This window comes from Chiloscyllium plagiosum, chromosome 12 (assembly GCF_004010195.1).
Source record: "Chiloscyllium plagiosum isolate BGI_BamShark_2017 chromosome 12, ASM401019v2, whole genome shotgun sequence".
NCBI lineage: Eukaryota > Metazoa > Chordata > Chondrichthyes > Orectolobiformes > Hemiscylliidae > Chiloscyllium > Chiloscyllium plagiosum.
This window is the reverse complement of record NC_057721.1, coordinates 8,140,666-8,161,813: the sequence shown is the minus strand read 5'-3', so window position 1 is coordinate 8,161,813 and position 21,148 is coordinate 8,140,666. Positions and strand designations below refer to the sequence as shown.

At 38.9% G+C, this 21,148-nt stretch overlaps 2 protein-coding genes across 4 annotated transcripts in view; one reads left to right on the top strand and one right to left on the bottom strand.

The window, feature by feature from the left end:
- cab39l (calcium binding protein 39-like) overlaps positions 1-21,148 on the top strand; it is an 81,439-nt gene that overhangs the window by 55,583 nt on the left and 4,708 nt on the right. For all 3 annotated transcript variants that reach the window (XM_043700421.1, XM_043700422.1, XM_043700420.1), the window contains 5 exons: positions 2,067-2,185; positions 4,323-4,491; positions 7,104-7,163; positions 7,294-7,359; positions 16,201-16,344. In XM_043700421.1, the coding sequence (XP_043556356.1) occupies positions 2,067-2,185; positions 4,323-4,491; positions 7,104-7,163; positions 7,294-7,359; positions 16,201-16,344 (558 nt within the window). The remainder of the gene's footprint in view (positions 1-2,066; positions 2,186-4,322; positions 4,492-7,103; positions 7,164-7,293; positions 7,360-16,200; positions 16,345-21,148) is intronic.
- The window catches only part of cdadc1 (cytidine and dCMP deaminase domain containing 1), an 88,780-nt gene continuing 71,194 nt past the window's right edge, over positions 3,563-21,148 (bottom strand). Inside the window, exon 9 of the mRNA XM_043700417.1 lies at positions 3,563-3,735. Within this exon, the coding sequence (XP_043556352.1) occupies positions 3,689-3,735 (47 nt within the window). The 3' untranslated portion in view covers positions 3,563-3,688. The remainder of the gene's footprint in view (positions 3,736-21,148) is intronic.

Sequence of the window (21,148 nt, the reverse complement as noted above, 5' to 3'; positions counted from 1 at the left end):
AGAAGGTTACTTCAGATTACAATGGGATCGTGATCAGATGGACCAATGGGCTGAGAAGTGACAGATGGAGTTGAATTTAGATAAATGCAAGGTGCTACATTTTGGGAAAGCGAATCTTAGCAGGATATATCCACTTAATGGTAAAGTCCTAGGGCACGTTGCTGAACAAAGAGACCTTGGAGTGCAGGTTCATAGCTCCTTGAAAGTGGAGTTGCAAGTAGATAGGATAGTGAAGGAGGTGTTTGGTATGCTTTCTTTGATTGGTCAGAGTATTGAGTACAGGAGTTGGGAAGTCATGTTGTGGATGTACAGGACATTGGTTAGGCCACTTCTGGAATATTGTGTGCAATTCTGGTCTCCTTCCTATCGGAAGGATGTTGTGAAACTTGAAAGGGTTCAGAAAGGATTTGCAAGGAGGTTGCCAGGGTTGGAGGATTTGAGCTATAGGGAGAGGTTGAATATGCTGGGGCTGTTTTCCCTGGAGCATCGGAAGCTGAGGGGTGACCTTAGTGGTTTATAAAATCATAAGGGGCATGGATAGGGTAAATAGACCAAGTCTTTTCTCTGGGGTCGGGAAGTCCAGAACTAGAGGGCATAGATTTAGGATGAGAGGGGAAAGAGATAAAAGAGACCTAAGGGGCAACGTTTTCACGCAGAGGGTGGTACATGTATGGAATGAGCTCCCAGAGGAAGTGGTGGAGGCTAGTACGATGGCAACATTTAAAAGGCATTTGGATGGGTATATGAATAAGAAGGGTTTGGAGGGATATGGGCCAGGTACTGGCAGGTGGGACTAGATGAGGTTGGGATATCTGGTCGGCATGGACCAGTTGGACCGATGGGTCTGTTTCCCTGCTGTACATCTCTATGACTATGTAGAGTTCTGGTCTGTCTGTTGGTTGTGAGATCACTTAATTCTGTCTATAACATGCTGCTTCTGCTGTTTACTGAACATGCAGTCCTGTGGTCTGTCTTTACTTTTTAATTTGTTCTTCAATTTAGTAGCAGTTTGAAACAATTTTGTCCCTCTTTTGGTACTCCATTTCAGAGGGCAGTTTCAATCACATTGATGTCATCAGATTTCCTCCCCTGAAGGACATTACTGAACTAGATGGGCTACTAACAAGAATTTAATAGTTTTATGATTATCACCGAGACTGCTCTTCATTCCAGAGTTATTGATTAATTCTCTCAGCTGTGATAAGATTGAACCGCAATCCCAGAGCATTAGTCACTCTCTGAGGATCATGAATGCAGCAACATTACCACAGTGTAACTGCCCCTGACATACATATTAGAGTATTTAGCCAGACCGCCTTTTAACAAAGTATATTAGTGAGAAGAAATTATCTGTTGAGGCAGCTAATTTAATGAACTGGATGGCTTTTCTCCCTCCTATCCATCATCCCATAATTTCAGTCACTGTTTTGTCCTCAACTCTGTAAGACATTAGTTGCAGTTATTGAGTGTGACTTAAAGCTGTTCAAGCAACATCACAATGAGTTCCCTCTTTAAACAACATATGCATTCCAAGAATGAGCAAGACTTCATGCGAAGTGATGGCATGCACTATAACATGCATTTGTTAATTAGACATCCTTCAAATGCATTTGAAGCTTTCTGAATCAAGTTGATACTACTCAGAATGAGTTTTGCTTTATTTTACTTAATAATTGCTCTCAGTCAAGGAAGGCCCCATTTGTGAACAAACTAACTTGGTAATTTTGAAGATTTTTTAAAAACTGAGTTATATAGTATTTTCAAGCAACTAAAATTTTGGTTTGAAACAGACAATGCTTTGGAAACTTGGGTGTGGCAGCATCTGTTGTGCATCCACAAATGCTGCCCGACTTATTATTTCTGCAGTATTTTCTGTTTTTATTTCATACTTCTAACATCCACCATGTTTTGCTTTTATTAACTGTTTTTGGTTTAATGTAATTAGTTAGTTATTTTGAAATCTTAAGTTATCCAGTCTAATGACTACATTTTATGCCTTTTTTAAAGAATAGTATCGTACAAATTGCAGGCTTTTTGACCTTGTTACTATATATTTTATGAAATAGGGAAAGAAGGATGTCACCCAGATCTTCAACAACATTTTACGAAGGCAGATTGGTACTCGCACTCCAACAGTGGAATACATATGTTCTCATGAACAAATCTTGTTTATGCTTTTGAAGGGGTAAGTATTATCCAATGGTGTTTTTAAATCAATAAAATACACTAAATGCCGAATGATTTTTTTCCAAAGTTACTTCATATTTTGTGTGGGTGTCTGAGAGTTTTTGATATCACAGCAAGATTGTCAATAAAACTGGAAACTCCTATTTCACTTCAGTACCTTGGGCTGTAACTTGGTGTTCTTATTCAGGAAGTGATGTGTACAGTAGTTTTCAATTCAATTTATGAATTTAACATAAAGATAAGATGTGAGTCTGGTATTTGATGACTCAAAAGATGACTGCAGTCCCCGTCAATGGTGAATTGTGCTTAGAGGACTTGCATTTCAAAATGCTTTTTGTTTTAAGTTATCTGACACTTTGATCATATCATACTGAATGATTCTCCTAATCCGTTTCCTTAAGTCAAAAATCCCCTTGAAATGAAATTCACCTTCTGACATCTTAAATAGCCACATGTAATTGAATTTAAATACATATTCAATCTGAGTCATGAGGATAAACTGAAAGCACATTTTGTGTTGTGGCACATTTTTTGCACACAAGCATGACTTCCTAAGTGATTGGACCTACTTTATATTTTTTGACTTTTGACCGAGAGGTGTTGCCTCCTCCATTTCTAATGTGTTCTCCTCTATTTAATTGTGTTGTTGTCAACACAATTTCTCGAAGTTAAACTTAAAATTGCACAGGGGAAGTCATATCAATTTTTTCATTTCCCATTGTAACTGCCTCAGCTCTGTTACTCAAATAGAAAATGATCAACTTTTTCTGGAAGGTAGTGAAACAGAGTAGCTGTAAGGATATGAGAGCAATGTTCAACCACTAGGAAAATTTATCAGTCTGAACTATATAGTTGGATGCTCGCTTTCATCTTAGTTTAGGATTGAAGTGGTAATATTCTGCACCAATAATGGAGTAGATAAATGGAGCTGGAGTTTCAACAGGACACAATTGAAATTTTTCACCTTTGGTGATGGTGCAAGTGAAGCTGGCAAAATTGTCAGAAATTATCACATCGTAGGTAATCATGCTTTAATGAGTTGCATGTATATGATTGAATTGTTAAAAATAGTCAGCCAGTTTATTGCAGTTGATGTTTTGATAACTGGTTAGTTTCAGTTATTTGATTTCAACAGCTGTTGGGGAAAAGAAGAAAGCACAAAAGTGATGGCAACTGTAAAACTGAAAAATCAGATAATTGTGATCAGCATTTCTGATTGGATCTTCAGCTTAAATTTTATGTAAGCAAGGATCTGAGTCACTAACATCTTTTACAGAAGGAAATCTGCCATACTTACCTAGCCTAGTCTAGCGTGGCCTTGATGTAACTACAGATCCACAGCAATAACTAAATGGGCCTTTCAAACAGCCCAGCAAACCACTCAGTTCGCAGGCAATTATGGATGGCGAACAAATGCTGGCCTGCCTTGTGACAGTCACATTTCTTGAACATATAAGGAAATGCAAGATACTGACCTGCAGTTTTTGTGCTAACCTTCCACCTACAAGTAAAAACGAAGTTGAGAGGTACACAACAAATCATGAGAACCTGAAAGAAAAACCTTGATTAATATTTTGGACATTTGAAAACAAAGCAGACTTTTTTTTTGAGGCTTGGCCAAAGTGAGGATCAAAAGTGGAAGATCGCAAGTGACTTGAAATGCTATGAAGACGAATTTATTATATTCAAGATAACTGTTAAACTCTGTTGTGCTAATAGGAATGATTTGTGACTTATTGAGGAAAACTTTAAGATGGCTAAATTTGGAATAAGGAAATTTTTCTGTACTTTTTGATCAGTCCTTATGGGCAGGTTTTATTCCATGAAGCCAAAGAATCTGTCATTGTCTTGTTTTGATTCTCTCCCAATTCCTAATGTAAGTGCTATTGATATGATTAATATCTTTGCTGTTATTTTTCTTACATTTTAGAAAAATATTATTAGAAATGTTTCCTGAGGAGAAATTGAAAAGGAGATAATACAGAGCAATGCATGTCACTGCAACAGTAATGGACTTCCAATCCTGCTATTTCAAATGTTTAAAGTTTGTGCTTTAATCAGTGATGCTGACAATGGTAGACTTTGGTTCTTGCCCTTTGAGTGTCTTCAAAAATATTTACTTTTCTCTTGTTCAGGTATGAAACGCCAGAGATTGCCTTGAACTGTGGAATTATGCTGAGAGAATGCATCAGACATGAACCACTTGCCAAAATAATCCTTTACTCAGAGCATTTTAGAGATTTCTTTAAATATGTGGAAATGTCAACATTTGACATTGCCTCAGATGCTTTTGCTACATTTAAGGTAAATTATTTCACTGAACAGTTTCATTAATTTTAATTTTTAGTTTAAGTGCATGTTCTTTAATACAGTTGCATTGCAGATGTCTTCCTTGCAAATTTGTTGTTGTTCGTACGTGCATGGAATTAATTTTATCATTTTTCAGCATTTTAGAATGGACGCAACTATTTGAATTTGTACTTCTGTAATATTAATTTACTGAGTTGGAATTTTTTTAAAAAATTAAGCTTTTTTAAAAAAGTTAGGTGCACAAGTAGGCAATTCAGCCCTGCTCTGATATTTAAGTTCCTTCTTCCTGATAGCCTTTGACTCCCTTGTTGGTCAAAAATTTACTTACCCCAGCTTTAGAAATATTCATAGAATCTTCCTGCATTATTCCTTGACGAATGGAGTTCCAAAGACTGTTGACTTGAGAGGCTATGGACCAGGATACCCTGGTCCCTTTACCTCGTCTGAAGTCGCATGACACCTGATTATGTTCCAACTGGTTTATTTGAAATCACAAGCTTTCAGAGCGCTGCTTCATTCATCAGGTGGAGTGATTGTACTCTCACCACTCAAGAAGCTTGACACCATCCAAGATGAAGTAATAACTACTTGGCACCATATCCACAATTATCCACTGCCTCCACCTTTGATACTGAGTAGCAGTAGTGTACGCCATCTAAAGATGCACCATGGAAATTCACTAAAACTACTTAGACAGTACCAAATGACCACTATCGTTTAGAAGAATGTGAGCAAACACTGCCATCTGCATGTGTCCGACAAGCCACTCAGCAAAATGATTTGAAAGTATATCACTGTTCATTCAGTGTTATTGGGTCAGAAGAGTCAAACTCACTCCCTAATGGCATTCAGGGTCTAACCCAAACCACTCATGAATGAACTTATTAAAAAAACAAAATTCCTCATCCCAAGAACCAATCATGTCAAACTTTTCTGCCCCTTTTCTTGTGTTTTCACACCCTTCCTGAAGCATTATGCAAAACTGAATGGAAAAATCCAGTTATGGCTGAATCAGTATTTTATCTAGGTTTATCATAACTTCCTTGCATGAATGCTTTATAATGCTATTTACAGCAGTGTATCCTGTTCTGATTTGCTCATAGCTTTCTCAACCTTTTCTCCCACATGATTGAAATGTTAACATGTACCCTCAAGTTCCTCTGCCCCGGTAACCACACTAGAATTGTACCATTTATTTATTGCCCCCTCATTCTTACTACCAATTTGCACTTTTCTGCACTAAATTCCATTTGTTACTTGTCCATCCATTCTATTACCCATGTTATTTTAAAAGTCTACAACATTTTGTAGGCAAGCCCATTATGTAACACTTTATCAAATGCCTTTTGGCAATTCATGTGCACCACATCAACCTTCTGACTAACTTGCTTGAGATTTTGATAACCAGGGTAATGAACATAATTTTCATGTGCAAGTTAATGCGATGTTTTCAGATGATGTCCATTGAGGGTACAGACTGTAGATAGGAGAGGCCCTAACAACAGATCTTTGAGATTTATTGCAGGTAATTATGTGGGAACAGCAAGTTATGCCATTACATGAGATTCTCTGGCTACCATTTACTAACTGAGGAATTGAACTAGATGAGAGCAGTTCCACCAGCTGCATGACAGAGTGTTGGGGGAGGATGACATAGTTCAGGCAAGTCAAATGCTTCAGACAAGTCAAATAGGATGAGGAAGGAAAGTTGACCTTTGTCGTCATTTCACAGAATGTCATTTGTGCTTATGGAACAGAGCAGCATGGTAGAGGCACTTGATCAGATGGTCTCTATATGTGAGGCAAGGAAGTCCCTATTTCTTTAGTCATCAGTGCCCATACCTCTCCTGGGTAGCTGTCTGGAGCTAATCAAGACTATTTGCAACCTTAGTGCTTTAGTTGACTTTGAGATGTCCTTCCAACAATGTGTACACCATCACTGAGACTACCTGTTACCACTTTCTTTGAGGTACCTATTTGAGTTCCTGCCTCCATTCATCTGCAAAAATCCTCATTTATGTCCTTGTTGCCTGTCGAATTGACTACTCAGTACACATTCCCATTTTTTATCTGTTTAAACATACTGTTGTTTAAACTCTGTAAGTAGCCTAATTCAAATCATTCCATGTTCACCTGTCACTCTGGTGCCCACTGAGTCAAGCTAGCTTCCAGTTCCTAAATATCTGCAATTATGTAATCCTTGTCTCTTAACCATCACTAATTAATAATTCTCTCAATGGTAGCCATGTTTTCTGCTGCAAAGTCTCTTAAGTTCTGAAATTCCCTTAAAAATCCTTAATTTCTCTTCATTCTTCTTTCTTTAACACATGCTGCCCACATTCCAAAAGAGATTTTTTTTTTAAAAAGCACTCTGAAGCTTTGATTTTGGGTGGTTTCCTTTTTAATTTTTTTGGGCTCCTGTGAAATAGCTTTGTATGTGTGTCCCCACCTTAAGTTTGCTCATTTAAATGCAAATTTTTTTTTAATAAGTGCATTTAATGCTTATTGGATTGAAGAGCATTAACACACCAGCTCGATAGACTTTGGGCTGTAAATTATATTTATTCCTGAGTTTAAAGTATTAATGTATGCAATTCTTATCACAGGATTTACTCACTAGACATAAAGTCATGTGTGGACAGTTCTTAGAACAGAACTATGAACTTGTAAGTAAGCAAAAACCAAGTTGGCATTGGTTTTAAAATTCCTTTGTATTTTAACCTTTATTTTGTGTTTAATGAACTTTTAGAACAAGGAATTTCTGATTTTGGTCAAATTTGGAAATTTTCTTTCAAGGTATTTAATGACTATGAGAAGTTGTTGCATTCAGAAAACTACGTGACAAAAAGGCAGTCTTTAAAGGTAATAAAAAATAAATTTGTTTAATTCTGTATCTTAATATTTACAAATATATCCACATTTGTCAAGTACTTCATTTAGGTTTCCCTCTTTAAAGGAACTCTATCTTTCAGGGTGTTTTAATTTGGTAATATACTGACTGAATGACTTTGTATTTGAACATAAGGCTGGACAGCTGATTTGCAACATAAGTATAATTCTTGTCCTGGTTCAGGTACCACACCTTCATGGTAACCTTCTCAACCTTGCTCCTGGTCTGAGGTGTGCCTCTCCAATGAGAAAGCAGCTGTATGGTTCTCTTGAATGGTGGTGACTTTAACTTGCTATGATTCTCCACCCAAATCCTTAGATACCTTTTGGATCAGGTGGAGATTAATCCTTTACAATTTCTTACATAACATGAAGAAATTTGGTCAGATCACATTTGGAGAACTGTGTAGAGTTCTCTCTATATCAGATAATCATTATAGAGGAACTGAAGAAAGTGCAAAAATAGATATTATCAGCACAAAATGGCTAGTTTTTGAGGAAGCTTGAAATTGCTGAGCCTCTTTTCTTTAGAAAAGAGACAACTGATAGCACTTGATGGGCAGATAAAATTATGAATTGGTTTTGATAGGGAAAATGTAGATAAGTACTTATTGGTCAATGTCTGACCATAGCAAACAGATTTGATACTGTCTGCAAACTCAAATTTGAGAGGTGTTTGACAAGGTAGACGTAAAGAAGCAATTGTTCAGCAGGATCTGACAATAGCTTGATGCATAATTGAGTGTCTCCAAGTGGTTGAAATATCAGCTTTATCTAGTTTGTTAAAAATAAATTTGTATCCATGTGTAAGACAGAAGATGTACAACTTTGAATATGTTTGTGCAGATCTGAATTACTACTAAAATATTTCACTTTTTTCATAACTGATTTGCTTACCCTGCAGTGATTGGTTCGACAGAACCATTTAAAATTGTTAATTTAACTTTTTAAGACCTATTAAGAGATGGCATCGCATACTTTGGTTTGATTTTTTTGGTATGGGGGTAGAATTGAATCATTGCTACAAAATACATAATGGTGGAAGCATTTGGAGAAAACACATTAGAAGAGACAAATGTTGAAGCTTTTTGTCTTGCACTCAACAGGATGGAAGGGAGCAACAATTTATATTAGAACATAGAAGAATACAGCGCAGTACAGGCCCTTCAGCCCTCGATGTTGCGCCGATCCAAGCCCACCTAACCTACACTAGCCCACTATTACTTCAGAAAAAATTGCTGATTGGATGGCAAATCAGCTCTGGTCAAGGCATGGCCATGGACAATGTAGCAGGAAATTACTTGTTTAATTAAAATAAGGCACAATGCCTGGACAAGTTTCTTTCTCCTACAAGGGTTAGATCCTTGCATATAAAAATTTGTAGCTTTTAGCAAGCTGAAGTGAACCAGACCAATGGATCTGATGTTGGTCATTATATAATTTTTACTAAACTCTGGATCGGTTTAGCAAATATTATCCAATCATGGAATTCACATCTAACATTGTACATCATGTTCTCAGATTTTAAGCATGAGCTGGTTGAGTAGGGGTACTAATTTGCCTGCGGTAAATAGATGAAGAAATGTGCTGTTTGATATAGTATCCCAGTCATTGGAATATACAGGCTACCTTATACTTCAGTTTTGAATGAGAAATTGAGTATTAGTGGTGGTTTGAAGCTGCATCCAAATGATTTAGAAATGAGTACTGCAAAGCTGACAATTTGGAAGCCTGACATGAATAGAGGTACAAACAAATTCAAAGCCACCAGCAACGGCACTGTTAGGTGAGACCAGTGAAGATCTATAGCCAAAGATCTTGTTTTGCAAACAGATAGGAGCCAGCAGAGATTGCTAAAAAAGCAATGGGGATTTGTGTGGGATAGAGTGCAATGATGGGATGGAGACATGTCCTTCAAAGTCATGAGTGGTAGCAGTCTTAACTATGGTCATGGTTTATTACTGTTGCTTAACTTCTCACTGATATTCAATTTAAGTTCATTTTGATGAACTTGGGGTTTGTATAAGGTCATTTATATTGTATATTTTGTATTGTGACTGGATAGTTCTAATCTTTAAGTAATGTTTGCATGGTACTGCTTATTGGAAGATAATATCCTGTGTTATTTTCAGAGAAGAGTGTAAAGAAACTAAAGGAACAAACAGCTGGAGAAACTCTAGTCTTGCAGCATCTATAGAGTGACAGAGTTAACATTTCAAATCCTCTTCTGCACTGAAGAGGGCTGGAAAATCAATGAGCTATACGTTGTGGAAAGGGAGGGGGAGGGGGAGGGAGCAAGTGGAAAAGATACTGAAGGTGTATCAGAGCAAAAGGCAAAGGGAGTAAAAAGCGATGAAGAACGTAGGTGTTTAATAGCAAAAAATGGATCAGTTGTACTAAGAGCAAACACAGGCAAACAGGTGGTTGGGACGAATCAGAATGGACGAGAAACTGAAATTATTTTCCTTTATGTTAGAGAATAAATGCTTTAAAGGAAATCTGATTAAAATTTCAAAATCACAGAAGATTTTGTTAGAGTAAATGAGTAGAAACTGTTTTCAGCAGTAGACAAGTTAGACATTACTGCGTCAAGTTATAAGCAAAAGCATCAGAGGTGACAGGAGATAGTAAAGAAAACTCACGCAGTGAGTTGACATGATCTACCTGAGAGAATGGTGGAAGCAGATTCAATAACTTTCAGAAGAGAATTGAATGATGACTTAGAAAGAAAAGAATCAGGGCTACTGGGAAATACAGGCAAATTGGACTACAATAATTGGCTTTAGAACTGGCATTTAAGCAAAATTACCCCTCTCACTGCTATACTGTTCCATGATTTAATTATTTGAAGCAGGTTTGGAGACCATGATATCATTACATCAAGGCCTGCTTTTATATCCACATTTAGAGTGGAATCCTCTTGTCTGTCTATTACAGCCCCAATAGGGATGGTGTAATTATAGAATGACCAGTTGAAAGTTTTTACTGAAGAATTGATGCAGAGGCTTTTAATCAAATGGTCGATGCTTCTTCAGGCAATGAAATTTTATAACAACCAATATTTTAGTTAATGTATGTGACCTTCTCTACAACCATTGCATGTCAAAACAATGTTGCTGTTTTGGTTATTAAATACTCTACATTCTGGGAAATTGGGAGTTTAGAATAGAGAGGATCTCTTCTTGAATGATTGCCTATGCAGAAGAACTGTATAAATATTTCTATACTATCCCCATAAGATTGTAATAGTTGAGATTAAAGCAGAGTCTATTAAAGAAAATAACTTGGGCATTTGTTTTTGGAGAAGTCTGAAACTTTCTAAGAGTTAATTATTTGCTAGGATACTACGACTTAGACCTGTTCATTTCATGTTGTTTTGCTGTGCTATTCTTCGATCTTTGTTAATTTAAAATCCAAATCTTTTGAATTTTGTCCATTTATTTTTCATATACCTACTCTGTTGAAACCAGTTCTGTGGAAGTCAGCTTGTCATCAATATCTGCTGTGTCTGTGACTTTAGTGCATTATCATTCCTTGGCTTCTCTAAGACATTTCATTAAAGTTTATCAGACTATCTGCTAACTCCCCTCTTTTGTGTAATCCCATTCTCATCTGTCCAGATTACAAGCAATACTGCAAGGGAGGGTTTAAACTAGATTGGCAGGGGGTGGGATCCTCAACAGGGAAGCAGGTGCGAGGCTCGAAGGGGATACAATAATCAGAAATAGTAAGGTGAAGAGACAAGTCAAGCTGGAACATGACAGGGAACACCAAATGCCTGTTGGATTAAATCACACTTCAAGAAGGCTGACAGGTAAGGCTGATGAACTCAGGATGTGGATAGGTCCGTGGGACTGGGATATTATAGCCATTACAGAAACATGGCTAAGGAAAGGACAGGACTGGCAGCTTAATGTGCCAGGGTTCAGGTGCTTGAAGTAGGACAGACGTGGTGGAAGGAGAGGGGGGGAACTGCATTTTTGATTAAGGTAAGTATAACAGCAGTAATCAGATGATATAACTGGAGAATCATCCAGTGAGGCTTTGTGGGTGGAGGTGAGAAATAAGAAGAGGTTTGTGACATTATTGGGTTTGTGCTACAGGCCCCCCAAATAGTCAGTGGGAATGAGAGGAACGAATATGCAGGAGCCAGAGGGTTGTCATAGTAGGGGATTTTTATTTTCCTAACATAGACTGGGATTGCCAGAGTGATAAGGTCTCAGATGAAGTGGAATTTAGAGTCATAGAAATGTACAGCACAGAAACAGACCCTTCGGTCCAACCTGTCCATGCCGACCAGATATCCTAACCCAACCTAGTCCCACCTGCCAGCACCCGGCCCATATCTCTCCAAACCCTTCCTATTCATATACCCATCCAAATGTCTTTTAAATGTTGCAATTGTACCAGCATCCACCACTTCTTTTGGCAGCTCATACCATACATGTACCACCCTCTGCATGAAAAAGTTGCCCCTTAGGTCCCTTTTATATCTTTCCCCTCTCACCCTAAACCTATGCCCTCTATTTCTGGATTCCCCGATCCCAGGGAAAAGACTTTGTCTATAATTCCTATCCATGCCCCTCATAATTTTATAAACCTCTATAAGGTCACCCCTCAGCCCCCGACGCTGCAGGGAAAACAGCCCCAGCCTGTTCAGCCCCTCCCTATAGCTCTAATCTTCCAACCCTGGCAACATCTTTGTAAATCTTTTCTGAACCCTTTCAAGTTTCACAACATCGTTCCGATAGGAAGGAGACCAAAAACTGCACGCAATATTCCAATAATGGCCTAACCAATGTCCTGTACAACCGCAACATGATCTTCCAACTCCTGTACTCAGTACTCTGACCAATAAAGGAAAGCATACCAAACGCCACCTTCACTATCCTATCTACCTGTGACTCCACTTTCAAGGAGCTATGAACTTGCACTCCAAGGTCTGTTTGTTCAGCAACACTCTCTAGGACCTTACCATGAGGTGTATAAGTCCTGCTAAGATTTGCTTTCCCAAAATGCAGCACCTCGCATTTATCTGAATTAAACTCCATCTGCCACTTCTCAGTCCATTGGCCCATCTGATCAAGATCCTGTTGTAATCTAAGGTAACCTTCTTCGCTGTCCACTACACCTTCAATTTTGGTGTCATCTGCAAACCTACTAACTATACCTCTTATGCTCGCATCCAAATCATTTATGTAAATGACAAAAAGTAGAGGACGCAGCACCGATCCTTGTGGCACTCCACTGGTCACAGGCCTCCAGTCTGAAAACAACCCTCCACTACCACCCTCTGTCTTCTACCTTTGAGCCAGTTCTGCATCCATATGGCTAGTTCTCTCTGTATTCCGTGAGATCTAACTTTGCTAACCAGTCTCCCATGGGGAAGCTTGTCGAACACCTTACTGAAGTCCATATAGATCACACCTGCTCTGCCCTCATCAATTCTCTTTGTTACTACTTCAAAAAACTCACTCAATTTTATGAGACATGATTTCCCACGCATAAAGTCATGTTGACTATCCCTAATCAGTCCTTGCCTTTCCAAATACATGTACAAACTGTCCCTCAGGATTCCCTCCAACAACTTGCCCACCACCGACATCAGGCTCACTGGATTTATTAAGTGCGTTCAGGAAAGTTTCTTCATGCAGGATATACAGGGTCTTACTTGGGATGGGGCTAAACTTGACCTACTCTTGGGAAGTAGGGTAGGACAGGTAACAAAGGTGACCATGGGGGAGCACTTTGAGACCAATGACCACTGTTCTATTAATTTTAAAATAGTTATGGAGAGGGACAAAACTGGTCCTCAGGTTCTAAATTGGGGCAAGGTGAATTTTGGTGGAATTCATACAGTAGCTTGCAGAGGTTGATTGGAATAGTCTGTTTGCAGGCAAAGGGACCTCTGGTAAGTGGGAGGCCTTTAAAAGTGAGGTAAGTAGAGTTCAAGGTCTATATGTTCCTGTAAGTGTGAAGAGCAAAATTGGTAGGAATAGGGAACCATGGATTACATGAGATATTGAGGTTTGACTAGAAAAAAGGAGGCATCTATCAGGTACAGGCAGCTGGAATCAAGGGAATCCCTTGAGATATGCAGGAGTTTACTGAAGAAGGAAATCAGGAGGGCGAAAAGGGGGTACAAGATAGCCTTGTTTGGGAAGATTAGGATGGTTCCAAAGAGGATCTTTAAGTATATTAAAGGAAAAAGAATAACTAGAGAGAGAATGGCACCCCTCAAGGACTAAAGTGGACATATATGTGTTGAACTGCGGGAGAGGTCCTCAATGAATATTTCTTCTGTGTTTACCATAGAGAAAGACATGAAGACTTGGGAGCTTAGTTGTGATATCTCGGGGACAGTCCATTTCACAGTAGAGGTGGTGTTGGATGTATTAGAATGAATGAAGGTGAATAAATCTCCTGGCCCTGGCCAGATATATCCAAGAACACTGCAAGAGGCTAGAGAAGAAATTGCGGGGGCCCTGGCTGATATTTTTGCATCATCGTTAGCCACGGGATGAGGTCACAAAAGACAGAAGGGTAGCGAATGTTGTGTCATTATTTAAGAGGAGCTGCAAAGAAAAGCCTGGGAACTGTAGACCAGTAAGCTTAACAACTGTGGTGGGTAAGGTATTAGAGAAGATGCTGAGGGAAAGGATATACATGCATTCAGAAAGGCAGGGTTTGATAAGGAGTAGTTAGCATGGCTTTGTGAGTGGGAGATCATGCTCATAAATTTGTTAGAGTTCCTTGATAAAGTGACCAGGAAGGTTGATGAGGGCAGGGCAATAGACGTAGTCTGTATGGATTTCACTAAAGCCTTTGATAAGGTTCCACATGGTAGGCTGCTCTGGGTGGTTAGATCACATGGAATCCAGGGGAGCTGGCAAATTGGATACAAAATTGGTTTGAAGATAGGAGCAGAGGGTAATAGTGGAAGGATGCTTGTCGGACTGGAGGCCTGTGGAGTGGTTCAGGGGTCGGTGCTGGGCTCATTGTTGTTTATCTATACCAATAATTTGGATGAGATTGTACAAGGCATGGTTAGTAAGTTTGCTGATGACACTAAAATAGGCAGTGGACAGTGAGGGAGGTTATCAGAAATTGCAGCAGGACCTTGATCAGCTGGGGAAGTGGACTGAGAAATGGCAAATGGAGTTTGATATAGATAAGTGTGAGATCTTACCATGATTTAACTTTCCAAAATATAAGAGTTTCATGGTGAATGGTAAGGCCTTTAGAAGTATTGTGGAACAGAGGGATTTTGGAGTTCATGTTCACAGTTCTCTGAAAGTGGAGTCACCAGTAAACAGGCAGTGAAGAAGGGTTTTGGCACACTGGCCTTCATCAGTCAGGGCTTTGAGTATAGAATTGAGAAGTTTCATGTGCAGTTACACAGGACATTAGTGAGGCAGTATTTGGAGTATTGTATTCAGTTTTGGTCACCTTGTTATAGGAAGGATGTTATGAAACTGGAAAGAGTGTCGAAGAAATTTACAAGAATGTTGCCTGGACTTAATGGTCTGAGTTATAGGGAGAGGTTGGACAAGCTAGGACTTTTTTTCTTTAGAGGCTGGGAGACTGAGGGGGAACCTTATAGATAGGAAAGGTTTAGAAGGATATGGGCCAAAATCATGTTGGAGTGGATGGACATTTTGGTCGGCACAGACCAGTTTGGGCCAAAGAGCCTGTCTCTGTGCTGTTGGACTCTATGACTCTATGAATATCCTTTCCTTCCACTTCTACATGCTCACTCTTTTTCTCATTTAAATATTGCTTTTTGTGAACATTATGTACCAATATGGATCAGTTTCAATTTGCACATTAACCGTCATTTCTATCTTCACAGCACTGTCTAACAAAATTCTTCCTGCCTCAGGCAATTAGGAAGCTACAACGACCCCCTATTGATGCAACCAATCAATCAAACCCATCTTTTAGCTATTAGCATACCATTACAAGAATGTTGTCCCGACCCTCCCCTTCACTGTTTTGATCACACAGCACTGCCCTTTGATGTGAAGGGCAGTGTTTGTCACTGGCCACCCGGGTGTTTTCCTATCTTCCTAGTGGTGGGGAAAAAAAATTAGCATACCATTATCCTGTCATCTCTTCACAAGCATAGAACTGGAGTAAACTGTAAACAACCTGATTCAAACATCAGTCTTAGAGAGATTACGCCACTAAAGCCCTGTGTGCTGAGAATGTGCACATTGTTCTCCTATGGTCTGTAATGTCCACTGTTCAAACTGTTCCTATGGTTACACTATTCCATTTGATCCTCAGCCCTTTATGCAAGTTAGTTATTTGTGAGATTTATATTTTCTTTTCTGCAGCTTTCCATGAATTTGGCCTGCATTTATCTTAGTCTTTTGTCGTATAATTCTGACATCCAGTTTATAATTTTTCCTTGAAATCTAACCATATCTGAAGACCTGTGTAAGTTGCATCCCAGGTACTTGGCTTTGTTCTTTTCTCAAAGTGCAGGTAACTAATCCCCGTAATTATCATAGGTACATTGCTTTGCACGTCCTCCTCAACACCCAAACTATGAACCAGTGCGCAGAACTGTATGCAACATCCAAGGATACTGACCAGAGGTTTTACAAAATTATCGCTTGCTGCAGCTCATATTTTGTTTTGACCCCTAATATCATCATTAGTGACCTTTTATTTATTGCCATGCCTATTGATAAAGGCATTTTATGGTGCAAGTTAATCTGTAAATCTACAAATTTGTGAATTTTTGTTTTGAATGTGATGCTGTGTTGTGTACTGCTGTATGACTTTTTTTTCCTGTTGCTTGTCAAGCTTGTGGGAGAACTGCTTTTGGACCGACACAACTTTACAGTTATGACAAGGTATATCAGCAAACCTGAAAACCTCAAACTCATGATGAACCTCCTAAAGGACCAAAGTAGGAATATTCAATTTGAGGCTTTTCATGTATTCAAGGTGAGTTGTTATGACTTTTTTAAAAACAAAGGCTGATGTGGAACAAATACAATTTAACCACCTAGTAGATTTTTTTAAAAAATCAGTAATTAGTTATTGTTTCAAAAATAATCTTTCTTGAATACGTTCATCCCTTTTAGACTCTGATGTGGAGGTGCTGGTGTTGGACCTGGGTAGAGAAAGTCAAATAAACCTGTTGGACTATAACCTGGCATTATGATTTTTGCCTTTTACTCTAGATTGAGTATAACCTGATTTGTTGAAGGAGGTTGATGGTAGTCTGATTCCTGAGCTTTTTTTTGGATTTAATCAGTTCTAGATTTTATCATTTAAATGCATCCTGTTGAGTTCTTACAGGTGTAATACACCAAGCATCCAGCTCGCTATTCATGCACTCTAAGTTTGAGTCATTATAAAGGATTATTAGTTATTGGACACTAAAGGTTTTCCAACAATAAATTTGACACGATTCCAGCTATTAGTGGCTGATTAGTTATGTGGGTCTGAAGTTCTGAAATTGCTACATCTACCTCTCTCACCTCCTTTTGCTTCTTGAAGTGTGACTAAATATATAGTCATGTATCTCCTTTGACTTCATGTCAGTTTTTGACTTGGAGCGCTCTTCTGAAAATCCTTTTAGATGCTCTACTACATTAAAGACCAAGATAGTTGTTGCATGAACTAATCGTGGTGAATCACAGTGGTTTGGTGGCTCATTCCTTATGAAGGGCTTTTGCCCAAAACGTCGATTTTCCTGCTCCTCAGATGCTGCCTGACCTGCTGTGCTTTTCCTGCATCACACTCTCGACAGTGTTTGTTGTTGAGTTAAAGAATAAAGTTATTTTCTAGTGTTAACTTAGCCAGAAAGCCAATGGTTTGATTCACAGTCCATGCTGAGTTACTTTATCCAGCAGTGGGCATCTGTAAGTCTCCATGTGCCCTTCAACACAGGGATATCTTGCACTTTGTTTATAAAGCTGAAATGTAGATATAGGCCTTGTAAGAAAGGCTGGAATTGGGTGTGGTGTATATGAATCATTTTTTCTCTCCTCAGCAAGTAACTTAGAGTGAAATAGTAGAAATATGCCCCATAATTGTCAATAAATTAATTGAAACCTTAAAAATGGGTTCTTCTGTTCCATATATGAAGAGAATACATAGGACAGTTGTGGATGGCAGGAAATGCTGATCTAGCCAATGATGCCCACTTCCTCTGAATAATCTTTTTAAAAATAAACTATTTCACTTATTAGGAAGTCCTGCATTCTCACCACACTTTTTGGTTTAATAGAAATGGGTTTTAGTTTTCACACCCTATCAATTCTGCTGACTCATTATCTCATCAGGGTTAATTAATTGAGCCAGTTTCTTACTGCCCTTTAAGTTGCGTTATTTAGTCTATGATTACTTCTCTTTCAACATTTCCATTGAAGTGCTTTTTACATCAGGGTAGCAATGTTTCACTGAAACCCAGAGAAATGGAGAACAACTAGAAGGAAGGAGAGCAGCTGGACCTTGAATTCTGGCCTTCCAGCCTAGAGGTGGAACACTACACTAACAAAAGCCCCATTTACAGTTGTTCTACAATTAGTAAGATGCAGAACTGCTCCATGTTAAAGGTTTCATAGGCATTTATTGTAGTGTTCTGTGGTTTTGGTTGAACAGCTCACTGATGGCAAACTCAAATCCCATCATGGTGGGTTGTGAAATGAAATGAATGCATTTGTTGATTATAAGCAGGAAAGAAAAATCAGTGCCCTATTCTCTGCCTGCCCTACACAATACTTGTCTACAATTGTTAATGTCCCATAAAACAATTGGCAAGGATCCAAAATCCACCACCTTCTCAGTCGGAATGGTATAAGTTTAGCCTGAACAGCATTGCCCACACCCTGAGAAGGTTTTTTTTGGCAGTTTTTAAAAATCAAAACAATAATCTATTGTTCGTTTTTTTTTTTAAATTTAATTTAAATTTTAAAATGAAACTTTTACATGAGGTTTTCGGTCAAGACCATTTGAGTGCTTATGATGAACAAACTCCCATGTCACAACTGGAGCAAAGAATACCCCCTTGCACCTGACCCAACAGCCTGCATTCCTCCCTCTCCATGATACATGCACCTCCCCCCACACACTGCACCTCACGTGCACACTCACCCTCAACCCTTGCCACCGCGCGTGCATGTACACACACAAACACCCCCCCCCCCCCCGCCGCGCACTCCACTAATATCACAAAAGCACACCATTTACAAAAACCTTTCCGATTTGAATTGGACATTTGTCAATTCCATCCCAATGTTAATACTCCATGCATCCTTTCTCCAACCTAACCCTCCTTCCTCTAACCCGATCAGCATCGCTATTTGTTTCTTTCAACTTCATGTCATCGTCTAGTTTTTTTTCCTATCGATGCTGTGTCTTGGGTAAAGAATACAGTGCATTAATGGTCATGGTACAGGACTAGCAATCCAGAGATCTGGACTAATATTTCAGTGTCAGGAGTTCAAATTCACAGCCGTTGGAGACATTAAATTTGTTTAATTATGAAATAAATAAATAGATCTGAATTTTTAAAAGTCAATAATGGTGAATATCATTAAGTAAAAGCATCTGTTTCACTAATTTCCAAATCTTCCATTCTTGTCTGATCTGCTCTACATGTGACTCCAGGCCCTCAGCAATGTGGTTGATTCTTAACTGCCCTCTGAAATGGCATAGGAAACGACTTACATGAGAGAACCTTTACCATACTGGCCATAGTGGTGCAAGAAGACAGTTCTCCAGCACCTTTTCTAGGACTGTTGTGGATGGCAGGAAATGCTGATCTAGCCAATGATGCCCACTTCCTCTGAATAATCTTTTTAAAAATAAACTATTTCACTTATAAGGAAGTCCTGCATTCTGACCACACTTTTTGGTTTAAAAAGTTCCTTTTTAATTGCTTAGTGATCATTGTCTTTTTTTGGCTGGAAGCTTTACTTTCCACCAAGTGGAAACATGCATTTCTTAAAAATGAACCCTGTGTTGTATTTTGTGTTTTTAACCTCATTGCTGGTCTGACATTCATTTTCAGTTTGTGGAGCTTTGTGTACAAATTGGCTGCTGCATTAGTTGATATACAGTTGCCAGCAATGTGTTTTTTTTTTGCATGGATAGTCCGTATTACATACCCTGTGCACTCTGAACATGAAAGGGCTATGCTATTAGCTGTTCTGTCAGTGGATGGGTGGACATAAAATTAAACACACTTGATTAAGGTTAGGGAAAATTGTGAGCATGATATGAGTTTGCTTAAACTGCCCGTCTCTTGCTTTTTCTGGAGCTTCTTCAATACCACCCTGCCCCTCAGAGATCCTTACACACTTTCAGTTTGGCTGCTTATACATTCTCAGTGATCACAGTCCCACTGTTGACAGCTGTGCTTTCAGCTGCCAAAGTCTGAAACTCCAGAGCTTTCTATCTAAACATCTCTTGCTCTCTGCTTCAACAGCTGTCCACCTTTTAGGTTGTTCATTTAAACCTATCTGTTTAGAACCAAGAATTGTGGATGCCTCAAGTCTGAAACAAGACTAGTTCTGATGAAGGGTCATTGAACTCGAAACGACTCTGCTTTCTGTCTACAGTTGCTGCCAGACTTGCTGAGTTTCTCCCAGCAATTTCTGCTTTTGTCTTTGAATAAGTGTTTAGTCGCCTATTTTAACAGCACCTTGGTATGTTTTGCTTACGTTAAACATGTAATAGAAATCCAAGTTTTTGTGCACAACAGGATTACAAGTGGTAAATTTCAGTCAGGGAGAACAGAGTTTAAGGAGGAGAACAACATAATATTGGCACTCTTAAAGATTAATGACAGCGTGAGCACACATAACTTTTCATAACTTTTTCTCTGGGTGAAAGGCAGAGTCATAGATTATTCTGCCAAAGCATACCATAGCCCCCTTAACAGAAGTTAGAATTGTGTTCTGTTGATGTGGGCAGTCTGTATTTTTGTTTCTGCCAGCCGTGCAGCAAGACAATAAAGCACACAATAAAGCAGGAGCTGAGGGAACAACCTGGTTAGGAACTCCGGTTGTGTTCTCTGCTATATACTTTAATACTCATTTATATAATAGCACAATTGTTCTAGTCAAAATATACCTTTGGATTAAAAACTGCAGCTGAAAGATAATATTATATGTGTTACTTCAGAGGATAGTATTTGTCTCTGTGAATATTTAAAGTTAAACTAAGTCCTGATTTAGCAGAACTGTACAATTCATGTCTGGGCTCTTTGTACTTATGATAATATTTCAATGCCAGTTCATTTATTTATTCATTCATGTAGGATAAAATTCTTCCAGCTGTGATACCTATATTTTGGCAGAAGTTGCCTTTTGGGTTTAACCTGTAGAACGTTTTTAACCAAAGTGTGGTGAGAACATTTTACAATAAATTTCTAACTTTGTACTTTATTGGCTGGGAAGCACTTTAGGGTGTCCTGAGGCTATGAAACAATGCTATGGAAATGCAAATTAGAATTAGAATCCTTACATTGTGGAAATCTGAGTTCATCCCTTGTGGTTGGAGGGTTCTTAGGCGGAAGATGTAGCGCTCTTCCGCCTAGAAAGGAAGAGCGCCTCATCTTCCGCCTAGAAAGGAAGAGCGCCTCATCTTCCGCCTAGGAACCCTCCAACCACAAGGGATGAACTCAGATTTCTCCAGTTTCCTCATTTTCCCTCCCCCCACCTTGTCTCAGTCAAATCCATCGAACTCAGCACCGCCTTCCTAACCTGCAATCTTCTTCCTGACCTCTCCGCCCCCA